This window comes from Engraulis encrasicolus, chromosome 4 (assembly GCF_034702125.1).
Source record: "Engraulis encrasicolus isolate BLACKSEA-1 chromosome 4, IST_EnEncr_1.0, whole genome shotgun sequence".
Taxonomy (NCBI): Eukaryota; Metazoa; Chordata; class Actinopteri; order Clupeiformes; family Engraulidae; genus Engraulis; species Engraulis encrasicolus.
The window spans coordinates 587,501-612,500 of record NC_085860.1 but is presented as its reverse complement, the minus strand read 5'-3'; the positions used below and the strand labels follow the sequence as shown (position 1 = coordinate 612,500).

The following is a 25,000-nucleotide window of genomic DNA, read 5'->3' as shown; positions in this document are numbered from 1 at the left end:
TTATGAATGGGCAGCATGATTTTGGAAATAAACTACTAAAATATTACACAGTGCACCTTTCAGAGGATTTCCCAGTAGTCGCACAGTTGAATTTCCACTGTACCACTACATGCACCAGTAGTCAGGACCAGAGGGCATAGCAGAGAGGCGCATGTGGCGCTATCTCCTCAGGAATCCATCCAGGCTAAACCAACTTCCCTCCCTCCGAGCTATTTACACCAAACAGTTCCTGAGGAAAGCTTAGAAAATTATACAGGATGACAACAGGCATTTAGACCACAAGTGTTTCTCACTGCCCCAGTTGGGGGAAGTGGCTTTCAGTGCACTGGATTGAAAAGAATGACGAACAAACAGGTTCTCGGTCTGAAGGGCCAGGTAATCGTGGGTCTGAACCTTTTAGGTACAGTAGGCATAAAGGTGAGAATAGGTTACTGTGTCCCTCAGGTCTTATGTATTTATTTTGTTGTGCTTGGTGCGTCTACTTTTTACCTTCGCCAAGGAGGTTATGTTTTCCGTCGCGTTGGTTTGTCTGTGCGTTTGTTTTTTCTGTCTTGTTTGTTTGTTTGTCAGCAGGATAACTCCAAAACTTATGAACGGATTTAGATGAAACTTTGTGGAGTTGTTGGAAATGACCAAAGGAACAAGTGATTACATTTTGGTGGGGATCCGGATCACAAACCGGAACCAGGATTTAAAAAAAGATTCTTCATCATTGCTAGCCTAGAAATGTAGATGCCGCTAGTGACCGCAAATTGAATTGCGGAACAGGCCGAATTTTGACATTCCAGTTTCTAACTCCACAAAAAGAAGGCAGAAAGACTTACAATAAAAATGGGTGTAACATAGAACATTTTACTATCAAACAGCTTCCTTGGGGGAGGTCTGCACTCTCTGAGTGCATTTCTAGTTTTAAAAATGTGTAGTGTGTGCTGTGTAGTTGAATAAAAGTTTTTTTTAATTTCATGTATAAATACAGGAATGTAGTAAAAAGCAGATGTCGCACAGAGTTACAACGATCCCTTTTGTTTAATCAGGCCAATATCTGTACCAATACCAAATACAGTAGCAAAGGTAGTCGTGTACTGTGACAAAAACAAGCCCCAATGTTTGCCTTTTTTCTTGTATGCATACCTGTTATGGTCATAATAAAAGTCAGCTTAAGCCCAGATAGATTTTCATTTTCTTGTTTCGCTGCCTTGGAGTCAGATTTTTTTTTTGTCCTGAGCCAGCAGAAGAGTTATTCCTGGGCACGATGTTTGTTTGTTTTTTTCTTGCCTTGGCTATTATTGGTCTGCTGGTAGACTGTTTCAGCATCGCCCACATTCCCGTAAATATTGTGGCAAACTAGCATCACAGAAGGGGTGGAAGAAAGCTGGCTGGCTTTTTTTACAGCCAAGATTCCAGCCGAGCGCATTGCTAGGCAAGGCACCGTGTGTTGCATGTTAACTTGTGTCTCGCTGCCGCTGCATGAGATCCAACACCATAAACACACATTCCCGTTGAGCTGCGGCGTTGTAATTATATATCTTGTTAATATGGGAGTCTGGGGGTTTTAAAGGCCATGACACCATTTTGGAGGGGGGGGATCAGCGTTAGTTGTTATTGGGGGCTACTGATTGGGGCCCGCCGGGGTGCCTCGCACCAGGTGACAGTTTCACAGGGCGCCCCCACCCACCCCCACTCCTGCTGGTCTGTTGAAGTCAGATGGGCCATACCTACAAAGTCATGAATAATAACCATAATAATCTCTTAATTAAAACCTTCCTGACTTTTTGACTTTGATCTCGGACAGCCCATTGAGCCTGATGTACAGTACTTGTTGAGCCTGGTGTACTGTACATAATGTGGCTGATGAGTGGGCACTTGAACGGCTTTGAGTCTGGAGCTTGTGACTGGTTGTTTTGCTGTTGTCTCTGCAGCAAATCAAGGGGACATGGACATAAACGGGCATGCATGCCACGCACTCTTCTGTACAGTCAGGATGGTGTTTTGTAGCAAGAGTCGTGCTGCTGCCGCACATGTGCAGGCTTTTGAAGGCATGAATTCTAAGTGTGTGTGTGTGTGTGTGTGTGTGTGTGTGTGTGTGTGTGTGTGTGTGTGTGTGTGTGTGTGTGTGTGTGTGTGTGTGTGTGTGTGTGTGTGTGTGTGTGTGTGTGTGTGTCAGGGAGTCCCTTGAAGTAGGTCAGTGTAACACCAGGCGCAGTGGAGAGTCAAATGACTGACTTGTGTTTTCACACACAAACACAAACACACACACACACACACACACCATGATGATGTAGATTTGCTACGTTGGGCACGGCCAGAAAATGTTCTTTGTGTAAAAGAGTGTCTGGGTCCTGTCGCAGTCGATGGGCTTATTCACTGGCAAAGAATAGACTCCTATTCCCAGCCAGCCCCCACTGGCCAGGCAGCAATGCTTTTTTACAAGACTGACCCCCCCCCGCCCCCCTCTATTATTCGTCTAATCAGTGTAATCTGATGAAGCAGCCAGCCGTTCCTCTCTGATCTTATGTCCCGTCTCTCTCCTCCACTCCCCCCTCTTATTACAGTACAGGTAGCTGATTGTCTGGGTTGGTACAATAGATGTCCACTGTCAGTCTCTGGAATATAAACTTTCTTCCGTAGTGTGAACTTGAATGCTGGGCCTGGATTTGAACCAGGGGGGCGGGGGGAGGAGGTTGTGCTGGCAAATCCCTTCAGAGGAAATTGCGGCGAGGCGTCCGCGATTTAAATGGATCAGTGAAGAATGTGTGAGCCTTACAGGATGCAGTATTGAAGCGCTATTCATAATAACACATGAAGGGGCTATATACCCTTCAATCATACTGTGCGTGCAGTGCGCATGTTGTACACTATACACGTAATGTTGCACTCGTAGTAACGTAGTGCCAATAAAAAGGCATTCTATACATGACTTCTATAAGCTATAAATGCACCATGAAATGCATGCAAACTACAATACCACAGCATAATAAATATAGAGCTGTGTGGGGCTGTGTGTGTACTGTGTACACTTCCAAGATGACTTCCCCGGGCTTAAGTAGGAACCCCTTCCGTCTCGACTTCTCTGCAAGGGGCCTGCAGCTGCTGTGCATTGGTTATTTATGAGGGCCGATGCCTCCTATGAAGTAAAGCCTTCCAGGAGAGAAAGGGGAGAGGGCAGGGTGGCCCTGTAAGAGTAGAGGCCTCCTCACCACCTGACTGACTGACTGGCTGCTGCTAAAGGTTTTTCAGCCCTTAAAGGCCCACTCACTTTCACTGGCGCTGAAAATCTGAACCTCAGACTTGGCACTAGACATCTTTTATTATGCAAAATTAAAATCTAAGTTTGCAGTAGGGTAATAATGGGACTCTTCAAGAAAATCCCTATTGGAAAACAGGCAGGAAGACGTGTCGCTTCACTGAATTTGGAAACAATACAGTGTCTCTTAAATGTTTTGAATTATGAGTTTATGCTGTGGCACATCATGATGTCAGAATTCCTTTGACTGACTTCAGTTACAATTCTGTCACGTGCCACATGCAGAAGTTCTCAGACGACACTGCAATTGTGGGGTACAGGGGACTGGTCGACGACCAGTGGGATGGAGCCAAACCAATCAGTTGTGTGGGGTTTTTCTCCATTAATGTCAGACAGGCACTCTTGATCTGGTGAGTTTTCTGCAGATTTTATTTCTGCTCCAGAAATGGAACAGGGAACGTCTTAGCGAGAGACATCCTTCTCTGAGATCTCCCGGTAAAAAGCACACTAGCCTGTGGCCTCGTTGGGTCTTTTATAGTCCTTGGCCCAACCAGCCTAGAGCCTTCTCATATGCTAATCAGCTCAATCACACCTCAACCGACAGGCCCTTACACTCAGGCACAGACTAGCCTTAACACAACTGGAACTCTCTATATAGTCACACACATATATATCCATATTCCTGCATATACATGTACATATAATAATCTGCATAAGAATCATATAAAAATAAAATTTTAACCACAGTTGCACCTGAATACCACCAAAACCAAGTAAATGGTGGTTGGCTGGTGCTTGTCTCTATTGGGGAGAGAATGTGGAGACTGTCGGCCAGCAACGGTTCTACCCATTTGGGGGTCCTAGGCAAATATAGACATGGGGCCCTTTTGAATTAAGCTTACATTCAAAGGCATTTACCATGACAGGGCTGACTGTTGGGGTGCCCCTATAGTAATGGGCAAATTTGGTGGGGCCCTAGGCAACTGCCTCGTCTGCTTATTGGTACAACCGTCTCTGCTGTCAGTTCTACTTAGGAGTGCACCTCGACAATAAACTGGACTGGTCCACAAACGAAGATGCACTCTACAGGAAGGGCCAAAGCAGGGTCTATCTCCTCACCAGCTGAGAACAGAACCCTGAACAGACTGGACTCTATTACGGACAATCAGAAACAGCCCCTTTACAAAACCTTCACTAACCAGCTGAGTCTGTTCAGCCACAGACTCTGTGCCCTCACCTGCAGGACAGACAGGCTAGGAGGTCCTTTGTGCCATGGGCCATTCAACTTTTTAACACCACACAGAAGGACACTAAAAGGACATCATCATTGTGGACTGGACGGCCTGAGATGCCAGAGCTGGCACAGTACAGAGAAACCTCCTGGGTGTGTGTGTGTGTGGGTGTGTGTATGTGTGTGTGTGTGTTAGGGCTGTGCGATATATCAAATTTATATGGTAATATTGCTGCCAAACGATATCAAATTTCATAATATCGATTTGAAGCAATATTTTTATCATTTGTCTTACTGCCAAAAGGTAGGTTACGCTAACTGCAATACATTTCCCTCCACTTAATGAGCACAGAGCAGACCTGCTACCCAACACTCATGCAGAACACCACTGTGTGTTTCTCTGTGGCCTTCCACTTACACTGCTGAAGGGAGGGAAGATTTTGAATTGTTAAGCACAATTATTTGTCTTTAGGCAAGGCAAGGCAAAGCAATTTATTTTTAAAGCGCATTTCATACATGGAATCAATTCAAGGCATGCTGTAAAAAAAGATAAAAACACTTGACAAAGGCATATAAAAGCAAAAAAGGCAAGAATAAAACAGGAAGATAAAAAGAATAACAGATAAAGAATAGTTAAAACTCTCTATAAAATAAATATTGTATAAAATCTCATGATCTCAATATTCACTGAAGTAATCGTGATATTATTTTTTCTCATAATTGAGCAGCCCTAGTGTGTGTGTGGATTTTCCAATACACTTGTACTTGCAGTGACGTGTGAGACATTTCACCCTTATCATACTCTGTACACTACCTGCTGTAGGATAATTTCACTCATTGTCTTCATGCACATTACCAGGATCTATGTTCTACTTTGAATACTACTTATGTCTTATCTCTAACTTCTACACCACAATATTAAATAATAGATGTATCTGTCAACACTCATTTCTGGTCATGTTAATCTTGTCTGCCTCAACTCGGAGTATATTTTTTGCTCATTTGTCTACCCCAACTCACAGAATATGTTTCTGCATGATTGCCTGTTTATTTTTCTGTAGTCTTTTTTCCCTCCCTGACTATTACCTGTGTTACATGTGTCTTGAAATGTCCATGTTCATGTGGGCATTATGTCTATTTATGTAAGCTACTTGGCGCCTTAATTTACCTCAGGGGATCAATAAAGTTACTCTACTCTACTCTACTTTACACATTCACTCTGTCTTATTATTTTTTTGCAAATTTTTTTTCTCACACTCTCATTCTGTGTGTGCGTGTGCGTGCGCGTGTGTGTGTTACTGTAGGTTCTGCTGGTGAGTAGTAGTCGGCACCCAGACCAGTGGATAGTCCCGGGGGGAGGAATGGAACCGGAGGAGGAGCCGTGTGGAGCAGCGGTGCGAGAGGTATATGAAGAGGTAGGCATGCCGACGCACCAACAATACACTCTTTTAGTACCGTTTTATATTGAGGCAGGCACGCTGAAGCACCAACAATACACTCATTTAGTACTGTTTTAATGTGTGTATAAAGAAATAGGCATGCCAATGCAAGCATTGTCCCTATTTTATCACTATTACAGGGGCAGCCGTGGCCTAGTGGTTAGAGAGTTGGTCTTTCAATCTAGGGGTTGCCGGTTCGAATCCTTCCTGACCTCTCCCTACATCTCCATCCATGGCTGAAGTGCCCTTGACCAAGGCACCTAACTCCACATTGCTCCAATACCCTGAAAAATAAGTTGTAAGTCGCTTTGAATAAAATGAAAGCGTCAGCTAAGTGTAATATAATAATATTTCAGTGTCTGTATGAATTAGGCACACTGATTCACAAATTGTCCTCTTTTGGTTCGGATTCATTTTCTGTACGTAGAGGTAGGCTAACCAGTGGTGTAGTCTACGTAGAACGCAGGTATACGCAGTATACCCACTTCAAAATTTAAGGGGTTTCAGTATACCCACTTAAAATGGATTGATCCATTATTTAGAATAGCACAATACATACAGTATACCTAACCCACTTCAAAAAATGCTCAAATACACAGTATACCCACCACAAAAAGTAGACTACACTACTGAGGCTAAGCTACCTCTTGCCAGATCCTCATGTATTTCTGCTCGGCTTCGTGAGCGTACACAAGTGTCTTGGAGGATCTTAAGATTTGCCCTGCTCCTGAACCACCGTGCAGCCGCATCAATCAGGATCGCAGGATTTCCAGAGATGTGATGACGCAGTCAAAGTTTAAACATAGTGAAGAAGGGAAAAATAAGTGAAATGTGACTGTTGTTTCAGACAATGGACTCACTCGTTGACATTGACTCTGCAATTTCAATTATTTTTGGATATGTGACTGGTTAAAGTAGCACCTCAATAAAACGTGTCATACAAGTGGTTTCCCCAATCACGTGCAAGGATTTTCTCAAATATAACCACGCCCTCACAGACCTATGCATATGGCATAGTTACAGATGAATGTCCGTGGAGCATGGTAGAAGCCGTTCATATACTGACAGCCAAGTAAGGGATAGGCATGACTACTTTTTGGAACTTGGATACTTGACTTGCCTACTAGACTTTATTGATGATGGATGAATAAGAACTCTTATAAACGTAGGCGTGCCGACATGTCATGTTTAGTAATACATATCATCATGTCCTGGCCTCAAATTGGCCAACAGTTTCTAATTTTAACCAAACAGAAACGGCCAAATGAACAATCAAACTCTGCTCCGGTCAAACTATGTTGCTCTCTTGTCTGTAATGATCTCTATGAGCTTTACTATCTAGTAATACAAGTAATCCACATCCCGCATAGCTTCGTCCTCAATGGTAGCAGACAACCTGTTGCAAGATTGATGTCGCCCATCATGTATATAATGGCGTCCTCTACCAGAAATGAAAATATGAATAATGGCCGTTGACACCTCCCTCACATTGCTGGCAAGATGCCTTTCTCGAAAGGGTGCGTGTGTGTGGTGTGTGCGTGGTGGTGGTGGTGGGTGGCATGGGAGGTGGTGCTTTTTTGTCATCACACATCACAAGTTACTCAACATTGGCAGGTCAGGACTATTTCTGGTCCCCAGCAGCTGGCCATGGCCCTGCGTCTCCCACCGTCCGACCACCGGCCCACCGACCGACCACCGGCCCACTGAGCCCCAGGTCACCTGACCACTCAAGTGCCTCCAGGGCAGGCTATAATAGAGAGCCACCCCCCACACACCAGGCTGTGTAAACAATTAACATTACAGTAGCCCACCTCCTCTGCACAATGGCCAACTCAAACCACGGGAGAGAGAGGGAGAGATGGAGAGAGAGAACCAAGGCCAGAGCCAAGAACAGCAGCATTTGAAAACGGGCGGTGCCTGGACTGAGCGATTAGATTGGATTTGAATTACTGTAGCTGGATCTGAGTTACCAGCTGGGCCATCTTTGTCCACAACACTGCTCTGACTTTGTAAACACTTTGTTGTTTTTTGACTTGAGGGGAGAAAAGATTACTACAACCATACAACAGCATTACTAAGACATTACAAACAATATTACAACAACATTACTAAGGCATTACAAACATTCTTATCCAACACCTTACAACATAGTCAAACAACCAACCCTATTATAGGGGGTTGTGTCTTTAAGGGGTTAATGTTCCTCCAGTGTTGGCAGGTGTACGTTGGAGGGGGGATGGTGGAGGGTGGGGCAGGGGTGGGTGTAGGGGGCGTGTGGGGTCCTCCTGGGGTAAGCAACACACATGGGGGACTCGGAAGTGGTCCAGAGGCTTATTAGAAGAGGTGCTTGAGGCGGGGGGCGCTGTGGCGCAGCGCGCTAAGTCCCCCTCATTTGGGCTTAGATTGCCCATGGGGACCCCGGTTCGGGTCCGGCCGGGGTCATATCCCTGCCCTACCCCATCTCTCTCTCACAACCGTTTCCTGTCTCTCATACTGTCCTGTCATAATAAAGGCCAAAAAGCCCCCCTAAAAAAAAGAAGAGGTGCTTGCTCCCTCTCTCCACACAGTTTCAGGATCTTAAGGGCTGAGGAGGCTGAGGAGGGGAGAGTCTGTTCCAGGGGAGTAATTTGTTGACAGCTGTGAAGCATGGCGGTGACATTTGGAGACCGTGTCCTGTTACTGCAGTCCTGGACACATCCCTGAATAGGGAGTCGGCCTGAGGAGTCAAGCTCTCTCTCTCTCTCTCTCTCTCTCTCTCTCTCTCTCTCTCTCTCTCTCTCTCTCTCTCTCTCTCTCTCTCTCTCTCTCTCTCTCTCTCTCTCTCTCTCTCTCTCCACCCTTCTTTCACATACACAAACATCGTCTTTCACACACACTTTGTCAGACACACACTTGTGGAGGAGCCTTTTCAACTCCAGCGGAGAAGAATTTCCGAAGTTCTCCTCCCCCCCTTACAGGCTATTGGACAGGTGTGTGTGTGTGTGTGTGTGTGTGTGTGTATACCAGTGGAAAGGTCTGCTATGTGCCTCAGTCAATACGTCAGTGGTTTGGGGAGGTGGCAGGCAGGCAGGCAGGGCCTAAAAGCAGGTGTGATGAATAATGATGCTCAGGACATATCTGGCTATATAAAGAGCAGCTAAGTCAGGCCTGTTGAAAGCTGGGGAAGTTGCCCTTGATAACATGTTTAGCTCGTCCGCTGATAAATGCTAAGATGACAAAATTGGTGTTAGGGATGCAAGTTTTTCTAGGATTTCAAGTTAATGTTTTTAGACTACATTGTTGTTATATTATTTACCACATTCCCCTGTCAGTTGCGGACAGGTGAAGTGACCCCCCCCCCCATCTGCCATATTCCCAAATTTGGCTAGCACATTTTACCGTATGAAAATTACACATGCAAACACATGCACACATGCAGAAGCAGGCCTTGTGGTTTTGCTGCCTGTAACCCAAACCGCTGTGCTCCCACGGGGAAGATCGTAAAAGTGTGAATGAATTAGACCATCACAAGACTGGCATGGAGTGGTAAGGCAAGGTCTGTGGCCAATGGGATCTAGCCATTAGACTGTGGCCCTCTGCCAGACATGGCAACCACACAGAGGGTGGAGTGGAGGGGTGAAGGGCCGGGGGGTGAAATGGGGGTGGGGGGTGTTGGACAAGCGGCAGAAGTTGTTTCTGAAAGCGTACGATCATGATCAAGGCAGTATTCTGGAGTCGGGGTGGTTGGATAGGAAGCAAAGGCAGAAGGGTCTCTGAAAATTAATGTTTGAGACCGAGGAAATATTTTGCATCACGTTTCTGTCTCTTTTTTTCTCTCTTTTTTTTTTTTTTGAAGGACCCACTCTCCCCTCTCTCATCACCTCCCTCCAAGTCCCCTGGCCTGCCAGCTACCACCCCTTTCCATCCAGCCAGCCAGCCAGCTCCCCCAAGCAGATGAGATGAGCCTCCCTTCCTCTAGCATAGCCGATAAGCCCTGCGCCATATTTTATACCCCTCACCTAACTCACAAGGAGCTGAAAGGTCAAACAGGCCCTCGGATCAGGCCTGCTGCTGATCTACCGGCAATGCTGTAATATTCGACTCGAACCACACTATTATCGGCTCAATTCTCGGCTGAAATCCCCTCCAAGGTAGATCATTGCCTCCCCTAAGAGCATTGCAAGCGATAGTTGGCCTAGTGTCCTTTGTGATGTTGGAAAAGAGATTTTTTTTCCTGAGTGTGTCCAGAGTGCCCGATTGTAGATTGTAGAAATCCAACATGTTTGAAATTTACGGCTTAAAATTGGATGTTGAGTAGATTGTTTGCGATTGGAGACAATGTTGTTGGTTCCAAATCTCTTCATGTGTGCAACACAACCCGACGTCAAAATCGGATAAACCGTTTGAGGCCAGCTTAAAGTCTGCTGAACATGCTGTAAGACTGCATAACTTGTGACTAGCGACTGAGCCTACTAGCCTACACTGATGGTTCCCTGAGAAGTGGAGATGAGGTGGGTGGTCATGGCGGTTTGGTGTAGCGTTGCTGTGACGACGAATAGGTTTGGATATCTGCTGAGGAATGTGGCAATGCATGGCTGTGAGGGTGGCAAGGGGGGTGAGGGGGGAGGCAGATTGCCTCTCCTCTCCTCTTTATTTCTCCCCTCCCCTCTTCTCCCTCTCGGCGTCCTGGTGTCACCCGAACAGCTCCCTAGTGGGATCTGCAAGAGGGTGAGTGACTCTTGCGTGCGTGCGTGCGTGTTCTTGCTTGCTCCCGCCTGCTCGCCCGCCGGCTAGGCCCAGAGAGACATCCTGTTCCCCTGCAGGTGTGTGTTTCACCCACTCTGGCTGTGCTGCCCCGCGTTCGTGTTGTGGAAACACACCACTGTCAGGAACACTCAAGTCTTGGCTCAGCTGCAGTCTGCACGCGTGTGCGTACGTGTGTGCGTGTCTGTATGTATGTGTATGTGTGTGTGTGCGCGTGCGTGTGTGTGATGGTGGATTCCAGAGGATTGGCTGCTTCTCAGTTTGAGAGTTTGGTCATCCCCTTGTCAAGCTAGTGAGATCAGAGCGGGTGGCGGGAGTAGAGGTGCTTGGTGTGGTAGCCAGTACCGCTGGTCCATTTCATACTCTACCGTACGCTGGCCAATGTTCTGTTCTGTCGAAACACCCTGCGTCATCTAAATGACCTACTGTACTAGTAGCCTGTTAATATAGCCCTAACCCTAACCACTGTCCCAGGAGCAATTTGTAGCTCTGCTCGACAAGTTCTGTAGGTCATGGGGACAGGATTGGGGGGGTCAAAAGATGTAACAAGAGCCATCCATTATATAGACCATTATATAGAAGACCAAACGAAATTCTGCATTTAGCTTTAAATTAACGTTTTTCCTAGGACAATATTTGTTTTCCTCCTCACATTGTCTTTGCCTTGCAAGACATAAATGAGGTATGAGATGTCAGGGGACATTAACCAGCAATAAGAAATAATGTGTGAATAATGATTTTTACATTTCGAGTAGACTGAGAGGAAACTGACCTGCAAATTGGCAAATGAGTGTTTTGGACCTACAGTAATCTGATTTCATCCAATGTACTCTTGGGAGAAACAAAAATCATACCACATTACAATGTCACGTCATTTAATTTCTTTAATTTATTGTTTTACAATGGATCATAGCACACATATTTAGAGTTATCTGGTTTAATTGCTTGCCTTGTAATACATTTATAATCTATCCAGTGTCAACAAGCTTGCTGTGAACCCAGAAATATTCATTTCACAAGACGGTTTGTTTGTCAGTCTGTTGAGATGATTAATGTTGACAAGATTTTATCTTATAATGATCTCTTCTGGCTAAAAAAGCAATCACAAATCCCCCCCACCTACACAGTACACACACACACACACACACACACACACACACACACACACACACACACACACACACACACACACACACACACACACACACACACACACACACACACACACACACACACACACACACACACACACACACACACACACACACACACACACACACACAATGGCACAGTATATTCACTAATGCCATCATTTCTTTTATGTGGTCTTGTGACTATGTTCATAAATCACAACAGAAACATCATCATTCACCCAAACATCTAGTGTAAATCTAGTTTATGATTGCTGGTGCCAACTTCTTGCCCATCTCGTTGTAAAATGACCCAGTCGTGGATTGAAGAGGATTGGGGGTGCTAAGTGCTTTTCCGAGGCAGGATGTCTTACTGGTTGATCTATGTTTGTGTCCAACAGGCAGGAGTGAGAGGCACCCTGGGAAGACTCTTGGGGGTGTTTGAGGCAAGTCTTGTGATCCAGATTAAGTTACCTTACTTGCATAACAATAACACAGTATTAAATTAGAAACACTGTATTTGTGGTGAGGTTTCTTTGTGTTACACTTACTGACTGTTTTGAAAATGTTATTGCCTATGTAATTAGGATTTACAGTAATTGTTATATTGTTTGTATAGTGTGTGTGTGTGTGTGTGTGTGTGTGTGTGTGTGTGTGTGTGTGTGTGTGTGTGTGTGTGTGTGTGTGTGTGTGTGTGTGTGTGTGTGTGTGTGTGTGTGTGTGTGTGTGTGTGTGTGTGTGTGTGTGTGTGTGTGTGAACTGCACCATACAAAGTGTACAATTTCACTTCATGTCTTTTGTTTTCCACAGCAGAATCAGGACAGCAAACACAGGACGTATGTTTACATCCTCACCGTCACCGAGACGCTAGAGGACTGGGAAGACTCCGTCAATATCGGTAATTACCCGACCGCCTGACATTTACCCGCGTCTGACAGCCCTTCGCCACATTTTATATCATGAAGCAACAGTTGGGAAGATAGTCACATACAAACAATTTATCTTTTGCTTCGCGTTTTTTTGACAGGCAAGGAAAAAAAATGGCAGGGACAATCGTACCGAGCAGACAAGGAATGATGGATAATTCTAGGATTTGGATGAAAACTGAACACTGGCAATAATCTTTTTTTTGTTTTTGTTGTGCTTGAGGTGAGGTGGAGAGACTGTCTTGAGGTCTCAGTCATAAAACGCCACGCGTCTGACGCATAGACTGCCTGAAACAAGGCCAAAGAACTGACAGTGGTTGGTTATCCCTCAAAGTATGAGCGTTTGAGTTTCAGGTTGCGGTTTTGTCATCTGTTGTGATTTGGGCTTGGATGAGAACATGGCAACTAACCCTAGAGATGATGTACGGAATACTTGTCGAATTTTTCGCAGTTGTTAAAGAGTTTTTAAAATAGACACTGACAGGAGGGCATGTAACTCCATACTGAGACTATTTGTAGATGGTGTGGAAGGAAAAAAACTGGTAATCCTTCACTCCTCTTGCTTGTATAAATAGACATGAGTTTGTTCATGGGGGAGATGGGAGGGTGTGTTGGTCGTTTGCTAGTTATGGTTTGTTTTTAAAACAAATTGTTTATAGATACAAAAGTGTGTTGTATTAAAGTAAAGGAAAAGAGATGATGATAACATTTATATGTCAACATTACTCTGATGGATGGTGATGTGAAGGTCATTTGGTCATTTCTGATGAATGTGATTATGCTCCTATAAGATGCTTGAGTATGCGAAAGACTGAGTGAATCCAGTGTGGATCTTTCCTGTATATCACCGTCTTACCAAGACCTGAAACCTTTTGACATATTCAAGAACAGATGAAGCTTTTTCATCCAGCTGTTCAAGGAAGTTCATAAAGTTCAATCTATGACATTACATAACTCTTCATTATACGAGCCACTATAAATCGGAGTTATACTCAAAGTATACAGGTACATGTAATTGCATTGAGGAGTTAGGCTTTCCCTCTGTTGCCTGTATGTACCGCTAGGTGGCAGTAATGAGTCCAGTACTCATAGCCCTACCTGGCGTCCTCCTAAAACCATGAGGTGGCTATACACTCATCATGCGGTTCCTCTATGATGTGTTCAATCACTGGACTGGGTTTCTGACGTGAAGAATGATTACAGGACGATTCATATCTGATAAATGACAGGACAAGGCCAAAGACAGGACAAGACCCATTAGTTAAATCTCAGTTGCAGTTTGCACAATATTTTTTATTAGATGTACTTAAGGTCATATACAGACCAGGGTTTGACATTAACTTTTTCACTTGCCGGCCACCGTGGCTAGTGGTTTTCCCGAGTCACTAGCCATCCAGCTATTCTACTAGCCACAAATTAGATTTTTTTTATCATGACGCTGTACATCTAACCTCAGAAGATGAGGTGCTTAAAGCAAGAAGATGAGTGCATGGGTGGAAAGTGGGAGTGCATGAGTGCATCGTGTAAATAAAACAAACAAGAAGAGACAGAGTTTTTGTTGAACTTAGTTCAAACAATTGATACACAAGGGGCAAAGTGCAGCATACGCTATTCTGATGTCATACCATAGAATAAGCTACCAGTGCCAAATTGGCTAGTGACACTGAAATTGTTACTAGCCACAGCCAAGTTTTACCAGCATTTGGCTGGTTGGCAGGTGCCAGTGTCAAGCCCTGATACAGACACTGAATTCATTCCAATATGCAACCTTGCGTCCTCCACTTCTGCTTGTGGCCTCACGTTTTGCTGATGCCCCGCCTCTGTGGGGAAAACAAATAAGTTTCCCTGCTATCAGCCTAGCCAAAACAATTTTTGGGGGACTATTCTTCATTCACCATCCAGTTTGCAAATGAGAAAGTGACTTTAGAATTTAACTTTTGCGAGATATTTAAATATAATGCTTTTTTCATTGATGTCATCATGACATATTACTTCCTGGTACGAGGCCACAAGCACAAGTAGAGGGCGTAAGGTCGCATATTGGAATTCACACACAATCTCCTCTGTTACATCAGAACTCATGCTACATTTGCCAACGTTGGTTAGACATTGGTCCCTTTCTCTTTAAATGATGTGTCACAAATGACTGTTGCAAAGACATTAAAGATTGATATACAAAGGTGTTTATTTATCACTTGCATAGAAATATGGTAAAGTATGGCATGCCGTTAAATTGCATATTTCTGCCATGATGGCCATTAAATTGATGACCTCTTTAACCTTAGCTACGTTCCCTCTGTCTTGAGCAAGGCACCTAACCCCCAAATTGTTCCAGGGACTGTAACTAATACCTAGTCAGAACTGTAAGTTGCTTTGGATAAAAGTGTTTGCTAAGTGTAATGTATCGTAACGTAATGTAATGTGTCCTTGACAGGCCGCAAGAGGAAGTGGTTCAAAATTGACGAGGCGATCCGTGTGCTGCAGTGCCACAAGCCAGTGCATGCCGACTACCTCCGCAAGCTCAAGGCCAACTGTGGCCCCTCCAATGGCAACGCACCGGAGACGGTCGTACCCGAAGATAACGCCCCCCACCGAGTGCCCCCCTCACAGGACTGCAGCCAGCCTCATGTGCAGAGATAGGGTTCAGTGCCTCCACTCAGGGCTGGGGGGGGATTGCCAAAAACACACTACACAACTGGAGCACTCTGCAGAGTTAAAGACTGAACAAAAAACATGAGAGACTTTTGAGACTTTTTACGTAAAACCTGCATGACGGGCTTCATTGTTTACTGTTTTAAATATGTTTTTTAAACTTTGAGAAAACCAAAGGATGAATTTTAAGCAGAGTTTTAAGAAGGCCTTTCGCTTGGCCTCTGAATGGCTGATTTCTCAACGTCTGTGACTTTGAGGTCTTTGTTTTTTTTTTTTTTTTTAATCCTCAAGCCAAACAAAGATGTTGATGAGGATATGGCCTTAATGCAATTCACAGGTGAGGCTAAGTTGCTTTGGTACCTTTTTAGAGAAAGTGAAAAAGTAATTGCTGCAACATGCAGTAAGCAGAACACATGCTGTATTGATATACTTTTAGGAGCTGGTGAGTACTCTTTTAATGGTTTGACTATATATGAAAGAAAAGTGTACCACTGTAGGATTGTGAAAGATATTATTGCATTGCAATTCAATGGAAGCTCAGAGAAAGTGTGGCAAAATGTGATGGTTGAAGTGCTGTAGCAGTTTGGAATGCATACTGTTTATCTGTGAATAACAGTGTTGGATGTCAGTGAAGTGTTAGCTTTTGCTATGTAAGTAATACTTCGTCTGATAGTCTCTAATGCATGTGAAAATAAAATTATGATAGCTTTTTCTAAAAAAAAAAAAAACCCTCCATATTATTTTAAAGTTTTTTTTAAAGGCCTTATGAATGTTGGCATTTCTTACAAATCTACTTACATGGCGATGAAAAGGAAATTATGGCGACGTTTTTATTTTTATTAAACGCCAAAAGGTTATGCTATTCATGTTATGCTCTCCAATGGCTAAAGGTTCATTTGGACTATGTGGACTGACAAACTATAGATGTGTATGGGCCTTACTGCAGGGATTACATGGTTTTGAAATCACAAACAACTGAATGGGCAGGCCTCAAAAAAGTCTGTAGTAGCCAACCTTCACCAGACTTGGATCATGGTGCTTTATTGTTTCTATGGCTAATATTGTATGGATAATACACATCCTAATTACAGCTGTTAAGAGGTGTCTGAAAGATGAGTTAATTGTATATGTTGCCATTAACTTGCTATTTAAGAAATGGCCTATTGTCCAACAATATCGTCTTAAACTGATTCACTCACAACCAAGGGCTGAGTTGCGTTGGGGGGGGGGGATGAATGTTGGCTGTACAAGCATGTCAATAAGGTATGAAGAAATGTGTCATGGTGATTAACATCTGGTCATTGGTGTCCTAACATGATCTTGGAATCATTTTTGTGGGAGCATGCATATGAGGAAATGACTGCGTGTGAAGGCTACGGAATATAGTACTTGTTCACACAGGCCTACTGCAGTCAAACCTGTAGACCCAGTGCTTGTGTTGCAGGCCTTACATTAAGAAGAAGAACTATCATCTTTGACAAACAGTGTTGAATATGCAGTCATTTCTAGAATGGAAACATTTCTAATGCACAATAAAACCTATTAAGTCTTCCTTTTTTCCACCAAACTATCCACCAGCAAACTAGGTGTCCTTGGTGAATGTGTCTTCAAATCTTTCAAATGTAATGTCAATTGTGTGCAAAATGGCATATTCACACAAGGGCTGTATTCACTTAGTCCTGGCCAATGGTTCTACAAATCGAAAGTGAAAGTCTTTAGTGGGCCAAACGTGTTAATCAACATACAAACTCGATTTAAGTCCCTTGGTTAAGCATTTATCTCCTTCAGTTTTGTAATGATCTCTTAAAGGTTTTGTGATCAACTTGTGTTAATCAAGAGGTTTGTTTAATCTGTAAACTTGAGCAATGTTTAAACCCCGCCCGCCTCAAGGACAGCCCCGCCTACCAGTGCTGCTGAAGCTGTCGCAAGTGGACTGGTCAGGTGTTTCGGAAACCGAACATCAGGAAAAGTTTTATCGAAGGTGCCAGATATTTTGGTAAATAAAGACCGACCACAATCATGCTCAGACGGATATTACAAATGGTAAGTCTTCCGCACGCGGTCGACAGGGGCTGTCTCAATGTTTTGGCCATGCTGTGTTTGGATTCATTAGGCTTTCCTTTAGCAGGCCCGACGCTACCCTTCCCCGGCTTCAGTTTAGCTTCAATCAGATAGAGGTGAAGAAGTACACATGCTCATAGACAAGATGCAAACACGAATGTCCCAGCGTACGAACATTTATGAGGCCTGACACAAGGGGGTGATTGTTGTAATTCGCATGGTTGTGTTTGAATTGGACCAAGGTGGGTGGGACATCAGCTAAGTGTTAGCCATCTGGCTAAGTGGCACCCCCGCCTCTATTCACATGTCAAGGCGCTGTTGTAAACACCAAACTGCACCTAGAGCTAGCTAGCTGTTAGCTAGAGCGTAGCTCACCTGACGGCAACACACACAAACTGCTCCCCGTTTGCTCGTGTCTTGCCCTTGTAGTGCAGCGTTAAGCATCCACAAGACCTCGTGACTACATTTCAGCATACTGAATTGCCCGGTAGTCCAACACAGCAACGACGTGTGCTAGCGTCATGGTGTGAGAGTAGGGGTGCAGACATAGATCAGCTAAACGTCAGCTAAACACTGAAGGCTAATAGTATTGCAGCTAATGGTGGAGGGGAGAATATCAGCCTCCGACACATCCTATATTTTGAAAGCTTTCAGTCCATGTCTCGCTTGTAGACCAATTTGCTTTTGATTATTACATATAAGAGCAGTGTAACTTGCTACCACAACTGCTCACCTAGTCTTAGCCTCTTGGGGAATGATGTAAACACTAAACAGATGTAAAATACATGCAACTCAGCTCTATTGGCTCTATGTGACAGAGTTGAAGACGGCAACCACACTAATTCATCCAATGGGGAAAACCTTTGGTGGGTTTTTGTCATGATTGTAGGCCAGTCTTTATTCTCCACTACAACTTCCCTTTGTCCATTCTGAACTGCCCACTGTTTCCAAAGGCACGATGCCATACACTTCCACTACAACAAAGAACTTCAGAATGTCTGTCCTCTCGAGTTAGTGATGACAAATGACCTCACATTTAGAGTGGTTTTGCCTTGATAAAACGATAAGCACCAGCAAAATATCAAAAGACGAATACTGTTTAATGTGCAGTGCAACCAAATGGAAGAAAGGCATCATCAAGACCTGGTGCCAGCATATTCAACAGGTGGTTTTTTGAGATGTCCTTTAAGTAGGTCTAGTTCTACCTGCCTCATATGTATTTGTAAGAACACTGCAGTTGGAAGGATGTAAAGCGATATCCATAATTGTGCAGTGAAAAGGCTGGGATGACTGGGTCACCAAGATTATTCTTCACATTCTCTTTTGTTGGATGTCTGGTATTAATCAAAACCTATTTGAATTTTAACAAATGATTCATAAGTGAAAATTGAAGTGAAAAAAAAGCGTGGCGCAGTAGACCCCTTTGGCTCCTTTGATCGAGCTGTGATTTCATTTCCCCACAGTGGTAAAAGGTTGATTGATTCATTACATGGCATATGTATTGTCTCTTGAGTTGGGATTAGTTGCAGTTTGGGAAGAGGAAGCTAACTAGCTAGTTTTACTACTGCAATACAGCACTATGTGTGTTCTGCCTGACCTCAGGTAACCCTATGTGTTGGCCAGTCAGTACAAGCACAAACTTGCACTTCCCATGCCAGTCTCACACAAGCCTGGGATTTTATCAGTGAAAAATTGGTTTCGAATTCCCATGTCAGGAATGGGACTATTTTCTTTGAATTCTTAAAGGTGCGTTGTGTAGGATGGTGGCCAGAATAGGTATTGCAATGTTACTGGTCATTGAACCTGTGCTGTCTATTGCCATTTGCCAAACTTGATCTTTGAATGAATATTTTTTTTTTTGCAGTGCAGCTAAAATGTCTATTTCTGGAAGTTCAAAATAGAAGATCCAACTTTTCATGTATGAAAAGTGCAATTTTCCCAGTCATAATGAATACTTAGAATTTGATGGCGGTGGTCAGTATTTGTGTATGGGAAGCATGAATTCTGGAAATAAACTGTGAAAAATATTACACTGTGTACCCTTTAACTTAAAATGTACTTTTGCTCTCCAGTTGAAAGTACCTCAGGCGTTGGCAGCGAAGTTAGTTTGACGACAAAGTAATGTTCAACTTCTCTTGAGACTTGGGAAGGGTTGTTTGTGTACATGTGTACACAACTTCTATCACTGAGGGAAGTTTGGGAAGTGCATGTCACATGCAGCATGTACAGTATATGTCTATGTTGACATGTGTGACCAGGGATAAAGACAGTAGAGAGGATGATTCTCAAAGTGAACTGTGCTGCCCTTTGAAGTGCCACAACCTTGTAGTCGTACACTCACAAAACGAGGCTCAAAGCCTCACAAGCATCTCAAACAGTTAACTTATGAATGTAACATGATTGGAAGCGTGGAAGTGAACGTTATAACAGTTCCGTTCTGGCCAATAAACACACTTGTTTTCCACTGAATTTAAACCGTAAACATGATTGTTTGGCTGTATTTCTGAAAAGGTGATATTTGAAAAGAACAACAAAACTATGCAAATAGTAGTTCATATCAGTTCATAGCCAAAAGCTGTGAAACGCAACACAAACATAATGAGCACAAAACAATGACCAAGTTCTGTTGAGTTATTTTAAGCTATTTACATCTGGGAAATAACAGCATAGCGTACATATTGTGCAGGGATGCAGCAAGTGCAGCCTTTGGAAATTCTATGAATCAAGAGCGTGTCACTTGGTAGATTTTGAAGCATACTTAACTTTGGAACAGTACTTGTGAGACGTGATGCCGTGAAATCCTCGAAAAATGGCCGTTACTCATCCTAGCAAGGTCAGGACACTTCACATAGAGAGAGTCAGAGAGAGAGAGCGTAAGCCCTTTTTGGGAAAAAGTGCCCTCTCCCTATTAAAACCTGAATATCTCAGCCTCCGAAGCACATACAAACATGAAAATAAGTTGCATTTAAAAGCTAGAACCTTAATTTTGCACTAGAATGTGTTCGTTCAGTTCTAACATACACACATTTTTAATAAAGCAGCTAAAATCTCAAGAACCTAAATGCAGCGTATATGTCGCTCCAGGACACAATGGGTTAAGGTGAAAGGACTAAGTTAGTCTTCATCTCAGGGCCTGACCTAACCCACCAGCCTTTAAAACAGTAGCGTAGCTGCCAGTAGCTCATTAACGTGGCCTGTCAGATTCACTCCCTCTCCCTACACCACTCTCTAATCTCTAAACCTTAAATCAAGCGGTATGTGCTCTGTGGTTAGGTTACACACTGGGCAAGTTTTTTGGAACTTGTTGTTTAAGGAATATATTAAGAACACTATTTTGTAAGGTAATTTTGAACATACTAAATGAAAAAAAACATGATATGAACTCAACGAACAATGCACATGATGTAGGGTAGAACTTTATTGGGAACTTGATGAATTGGTCTTTTCATTTTGAAAATAATCCAAACCACAGAAAGTAAATTTACAAAATTGTTTAGCAATGGGTTATTGTTTATGGTAGTTTAAATGGGAAGTGGTAATACTGTCTTGTAGGGCTGCACAATTAATCGAAAATAATCGAAAATCGTGATAAAATTGTGATTTTAATCGTGATTTAATCATGGCAATAGTGACCTACCTTTCAGAGCGTCCTTGAAGCCAGAACATACTGACAGGCAGGTGTTTCTGGCCAGAAATCTGTCCACATAAGTTTCATGCTATTGCCTTTTACATTATTATTACAATTCATTTTATTTTGCTCATTCCTTAACTTATATAATTCATTCTTGGTTGTATTTCATTTTTTTATAATTTTAAAAAATCTGCTAAAAATCAATAATCGTATAATCATAATCAATAATCATGATGGCGATTTTGACCCAAATAATCATGATTAATCATTTTTTCCACAATCGTGCAGCCCTACTGTCTTGACTCTTGTGTTGTATTGTGAAATGATGTGTGTGTTTGCAGACTCCTGGGAAGGGAGGCTCCCAGAGCTCTGAGTCAGACCCTCCCTCTGCTGACCTCAACAGCGAGCAGACGTCTGAGGTGAGCTGACCTTTGACCCTTACAGAAACATCAGATGACACAGTGGGTACACGTCAAACTACTACCTCCAATCCTTTCCTGTCGTTAATGGTGGTGTCGTTAATGGTGATTCGAAGCTCATGATCGATTTATTCAATATCTCCCAAAAGACAAAATTCTAAAGTCCTTCTCTCATTTGCAATCAGGATTTTGAATGGGGAAAGACCTAAACAAAAGTTGCTCTGCCTGGACTGACAGCGGGGAAACTTTATTGTTTTTTTTTACGGAGACGGGGTGACATTGAGGCAATAGGTCACAAGCAAAAGGAGAGGAGGATAGGTATAAGATTGTAATGGACCCACAGTCACCTCTGAGATGGGTGTAATAAAGTCACTTGTTGGTACTAAACACCAAAGTCACAAGTTTGGACCAAGTAAAAAAAGAAAAAGCTGCAGTGTGCTCAAGCCTCTCCTTTTCATTGTCACTGTCCTGCTGTGAGGCACCTGCCAGCTGGATGATGCCAAGACTTCCATCCTAACCATGGGTGTAATAAGGCTCAGAATGGGCTGACTGTTTCTGTATGGCAGAGCTCTAAAACTGTTGCTGAATTGAGTCAAGTCAAGTCAGCTTTTATTGTTAGTTTCTTCATATGCACAGCTCATATACGGAAATTGAAATGACTTTGTTGTACTGTATGGAAATTGTAAATGTAAATTGTTGACTTTGTGGGGTTGTGTTGGTGAAGCCCATATAACCCTCTGAGGTGGAAATGTATGTGAACTTTCACCAACTGTTGACAAAAAAAGAAATTGTAGCACCTATCAGCCCCTCAATAGTAAAATTATTATGCTATGTAAAAACTCCACCATCTTACTAGTATTTGCGTAGTGACCGGTGTAGTGCAACCTTCCACCCCATGGTTGCTCCCCATCTTAAACAGTCATGGTTGTGTTGTTTTGCAGGGTTTCATATGCCCCCAGTGCATGAAGTCCCATAACTCTGCAGAGGAGTTGTTCAAGCACTATGAGGTGTACCACGAGACCGCCGATCAGCCCTCGCCCTGGGCTGCTGGAAGGTTGGATCCCTGCTGCTCTTACAGAACACTGGCATTGCCTGGTTGTCATATGCATCCAAAGAGTTCAGTTATAAGCTATTGGCCTCCTTCTTGGAGCTTGAAAGGAGCTTGTTTTATTACTCAACTGTTTGGGCAGCCTAGTGGTTAGAGAGTTGGTCTTTCAATGTAGGGGTTGCAGGTTCGAATCCCCCCTGACCACTCCCTACATCTCCATCTATGGCTAAAGTGCCCTTGAGCAAGGCACCTAACCCGACATTGCTCCAGGGACTGTAACCAATACCCTGAATAATAATAACTAAGTCGCTTTGAATAAATGAAAGCGTCTAAGTGCAATGTAATGTAATGTAATGTAAAACCAGCAGCTGCTTGCAACTGAACTCTTTGGATATCCTGGATTAATGGAGTCTTCACACAGACACAATGTACAGTACATGCCCTGCCCTTTTATTAAATATTACATGCTGTTACTTAGTTACAACTTAACTACCGCTATCTACAGCCTTGTAGTGTGTATATGTTGGCTGCTCTGAAGGACCTGTCTCTTGTTTTTTTTTTTGTAAATGATAAATGGACTGCATTTATATAGCGCTTTCCCACTCCTTCGAGCCCTCAAAGCATTTTACATGCATGTCTCACATTTACCCATTCACACTCCTGTTCACACACTGGTTGCTTCCATGCCGGGTACCACCCTGCCACCAGGAGCAACTTGGGGTTAAGAATCTTGCTCAAGGACGCATCGATGGTTGTTAGGCGGAGCAGGACTGCAACCTTCTGGTTGCCGAACAGGCTCCTCTACCAACTGAGCCGCCATTGCCCCCAGTTGTGGCTGTTAAGAGTTCTCCTAAGCAATCCTTTCATGAACACTTGTCTGTTTTACCTCCAGGGAAGATCTCAACCTGCTCAGACAAGAGGTGAATGACCTGCAAGCTTCACTGAAGGTGAGCCGTGACATAACAGTCATCTGTTTTGCTAAAGGATAGGTATAGGAATATGTCTGTATTTCAGTCCTTATACCTGTAATCTTCAGATTTCACTAATTACTGACTCAATCTGTGGTGATGTGTGTGCTCTCTTCAATCAGCTGGTTTGGAGATATTTCTGTTAATCAAATATAGGTGGAGTATATTTTCTTAAGGTTATATTAATGCCTCTGCCTGTGCAGTTCCTGTTTTGTGGTTCTTGTGGAAGACCCACTCTCGCACGATGTGTCCAACGCTACACGTGTTGCGTAGCTTTTCAAATTGATTGCTGAAAGAGCAGCCATATCTCAATGGTTAGAGCGCTGGCTGTTAGATCAGAGGGTTGTGGGTTCAAATCCCACCCATACCAGCACGTTCATAATGGCTGAAGTGCCCTTGAGCAAGGCACCTAACCCCACATTGCTCCAGGTCCAGTAACCAATACCCTGCACCTAAAATAACTGTAGTCACTTTGAATTAAAAAATGAAATGTAAAGTTATGTAAAACACTCACACCCACTTGAACATCACAAGCCTCCCAAAGCCCCCTTGACCTCATCATAAGCCTGACAACGCCCCACTTAGTATTAAAAATTTAAATGGACTAATGCCCCCCAATGGCAACTAAGCACTGCCCCCTCTCAACTGTATCCTTCTCAACGCCCCCTTGGGCTCCCTAACACCACCTGGAGGGCTGTACCGCCCCCGTTGAGGAACACTACTTTAAATGAACAGCCTGTCTGTAAGGAAAGCCCCTCCTTTCTCTGTCACTGTCCACAGCGCCGCTCCGCTACGGCTCTGACCGTCTCTCTCTCAGTCTCTCCCTCATCTGTCGCCTTTTAGTGCTTCAGCGACTACTAGGCTATCAAACTAATCAACTGGCTGTCAATTACAACTTTAGAAACAATAACCCTGATTATATTTGTGCTGACAACGTGAAGTTGGTGCGTGCTGACCGAGGTAACTACAGTCTATAACTCAAAATGGCTAAATAGTGAAGACTAGTCAATCGCAAATTACATTGAAATTGAAAACACAGTGTGTCTGTGAGCATCACGGAGGAATGCCCCTATGCCCCCATAGATTGTAGAATTTTCACAGTCCACTCTCCCTCTCTCTCCCTCTTCTGCCGTTTGGTGTTGCAGCGACTACAAACTAATGGACTGGCGGTCAATTACAACTTTAAAAACAATAAGATTGATATGTTTGTGTTGGCAACGTTTTGTTGTTGCGTGCTGACTACGGCAACTTCCATACAGGCTATAACTCAAAATAGCTAACAGCATGATGAGACTGACATTTGCAAATTACAAGCGTCGGGTAAACGTTGCATGGCTCGGATAATCAGATCATGTTGATGCAGATATGATTATGAATGGTGTAAATGAAGGGGGAATGCCGACAACATTTAAGACAAGCAAAGATGCCTTCTTTTTGTGCTGAGTCGCAGCTAGACTATGCGCAGAGCCAGCGCCTAACATGTGCAGCGCCAGGTGTAAATGCAAAAA

At 43.5% G+C, this 25,000-nt stretch overlaps 2 protein-coding genes across 3 annotated transcripts in view; both read left to right on the top strand.

The window, feature by feature from the left end:
• The window catches only part of nudt4a (nudix (nucleoside diphosphate linked moiety X)-type motif 4a), a 27,416-nt gene extending 10,500 nt beyond the window's left edge, over nucleotides 1-16,916 (top strand). The window contains exons 2-5 of one of the 2 annotated variants that reach the window (XM_063196416.1): nucleotides 5,780-5,890; nucleotides 12,189-12,233; nucleotides 12,601-12,685; nucleotides 15,148-16,916. In XM_063196416.1, the coding sequence (XP_063052486.1) occupies nucleotides 5,780-5,890; nucleotides 12,189-12,233; nucleotides 12,601-12,685; nucleotides 15,148-15,353 (447 nt within the window). In that variant the 3' untranslated portion in view covers nucleotides 15,354-16,916. Of the gene's footprint in view, nucleotides 1-5,779; nucleotides 5,891-12,188; nucleotides 12,234-12,597; nucleotides 12,686-15,147 lie in introns of both variants that reach the window. The other variant, XM_063196415.1, reaches the window with a different exon arrangement.
• A 362-nt stretch (nucleotides 16,917-17,278) lies between these two features.
• The window catches only part of eea1 (early endosome antigen 1), a 58,749-nt gene continuing 51,027 nt past the window's right edge, over nucleotides 17,279-25,000 (top strand). The window contains exons 1-4 of the mRNA XM_063196413.1: nucleotides 17,279-17,408; nucleotides 21,399-21,476; nucleotides 22,418-22,530; nucleotides 23,417-23,471. Of these exons, the coding sequence (XP_063052483.1) occupies nucleotides 17,385-17,408; nucleotides 21,399-21,476; nucleotides 22,418-22,530; nucleotides 23,417-23,471 (270 nt within the window). The 5' untranslated portion in view covers nucleotides 17,279-17,384. The remainder of the gene's footprint in view (nucleotides 17,409-21,398; nucleotides 21,477-22,417; nucleotides 22,531-23,416; nucleotides 23,472-25,000) is intronic.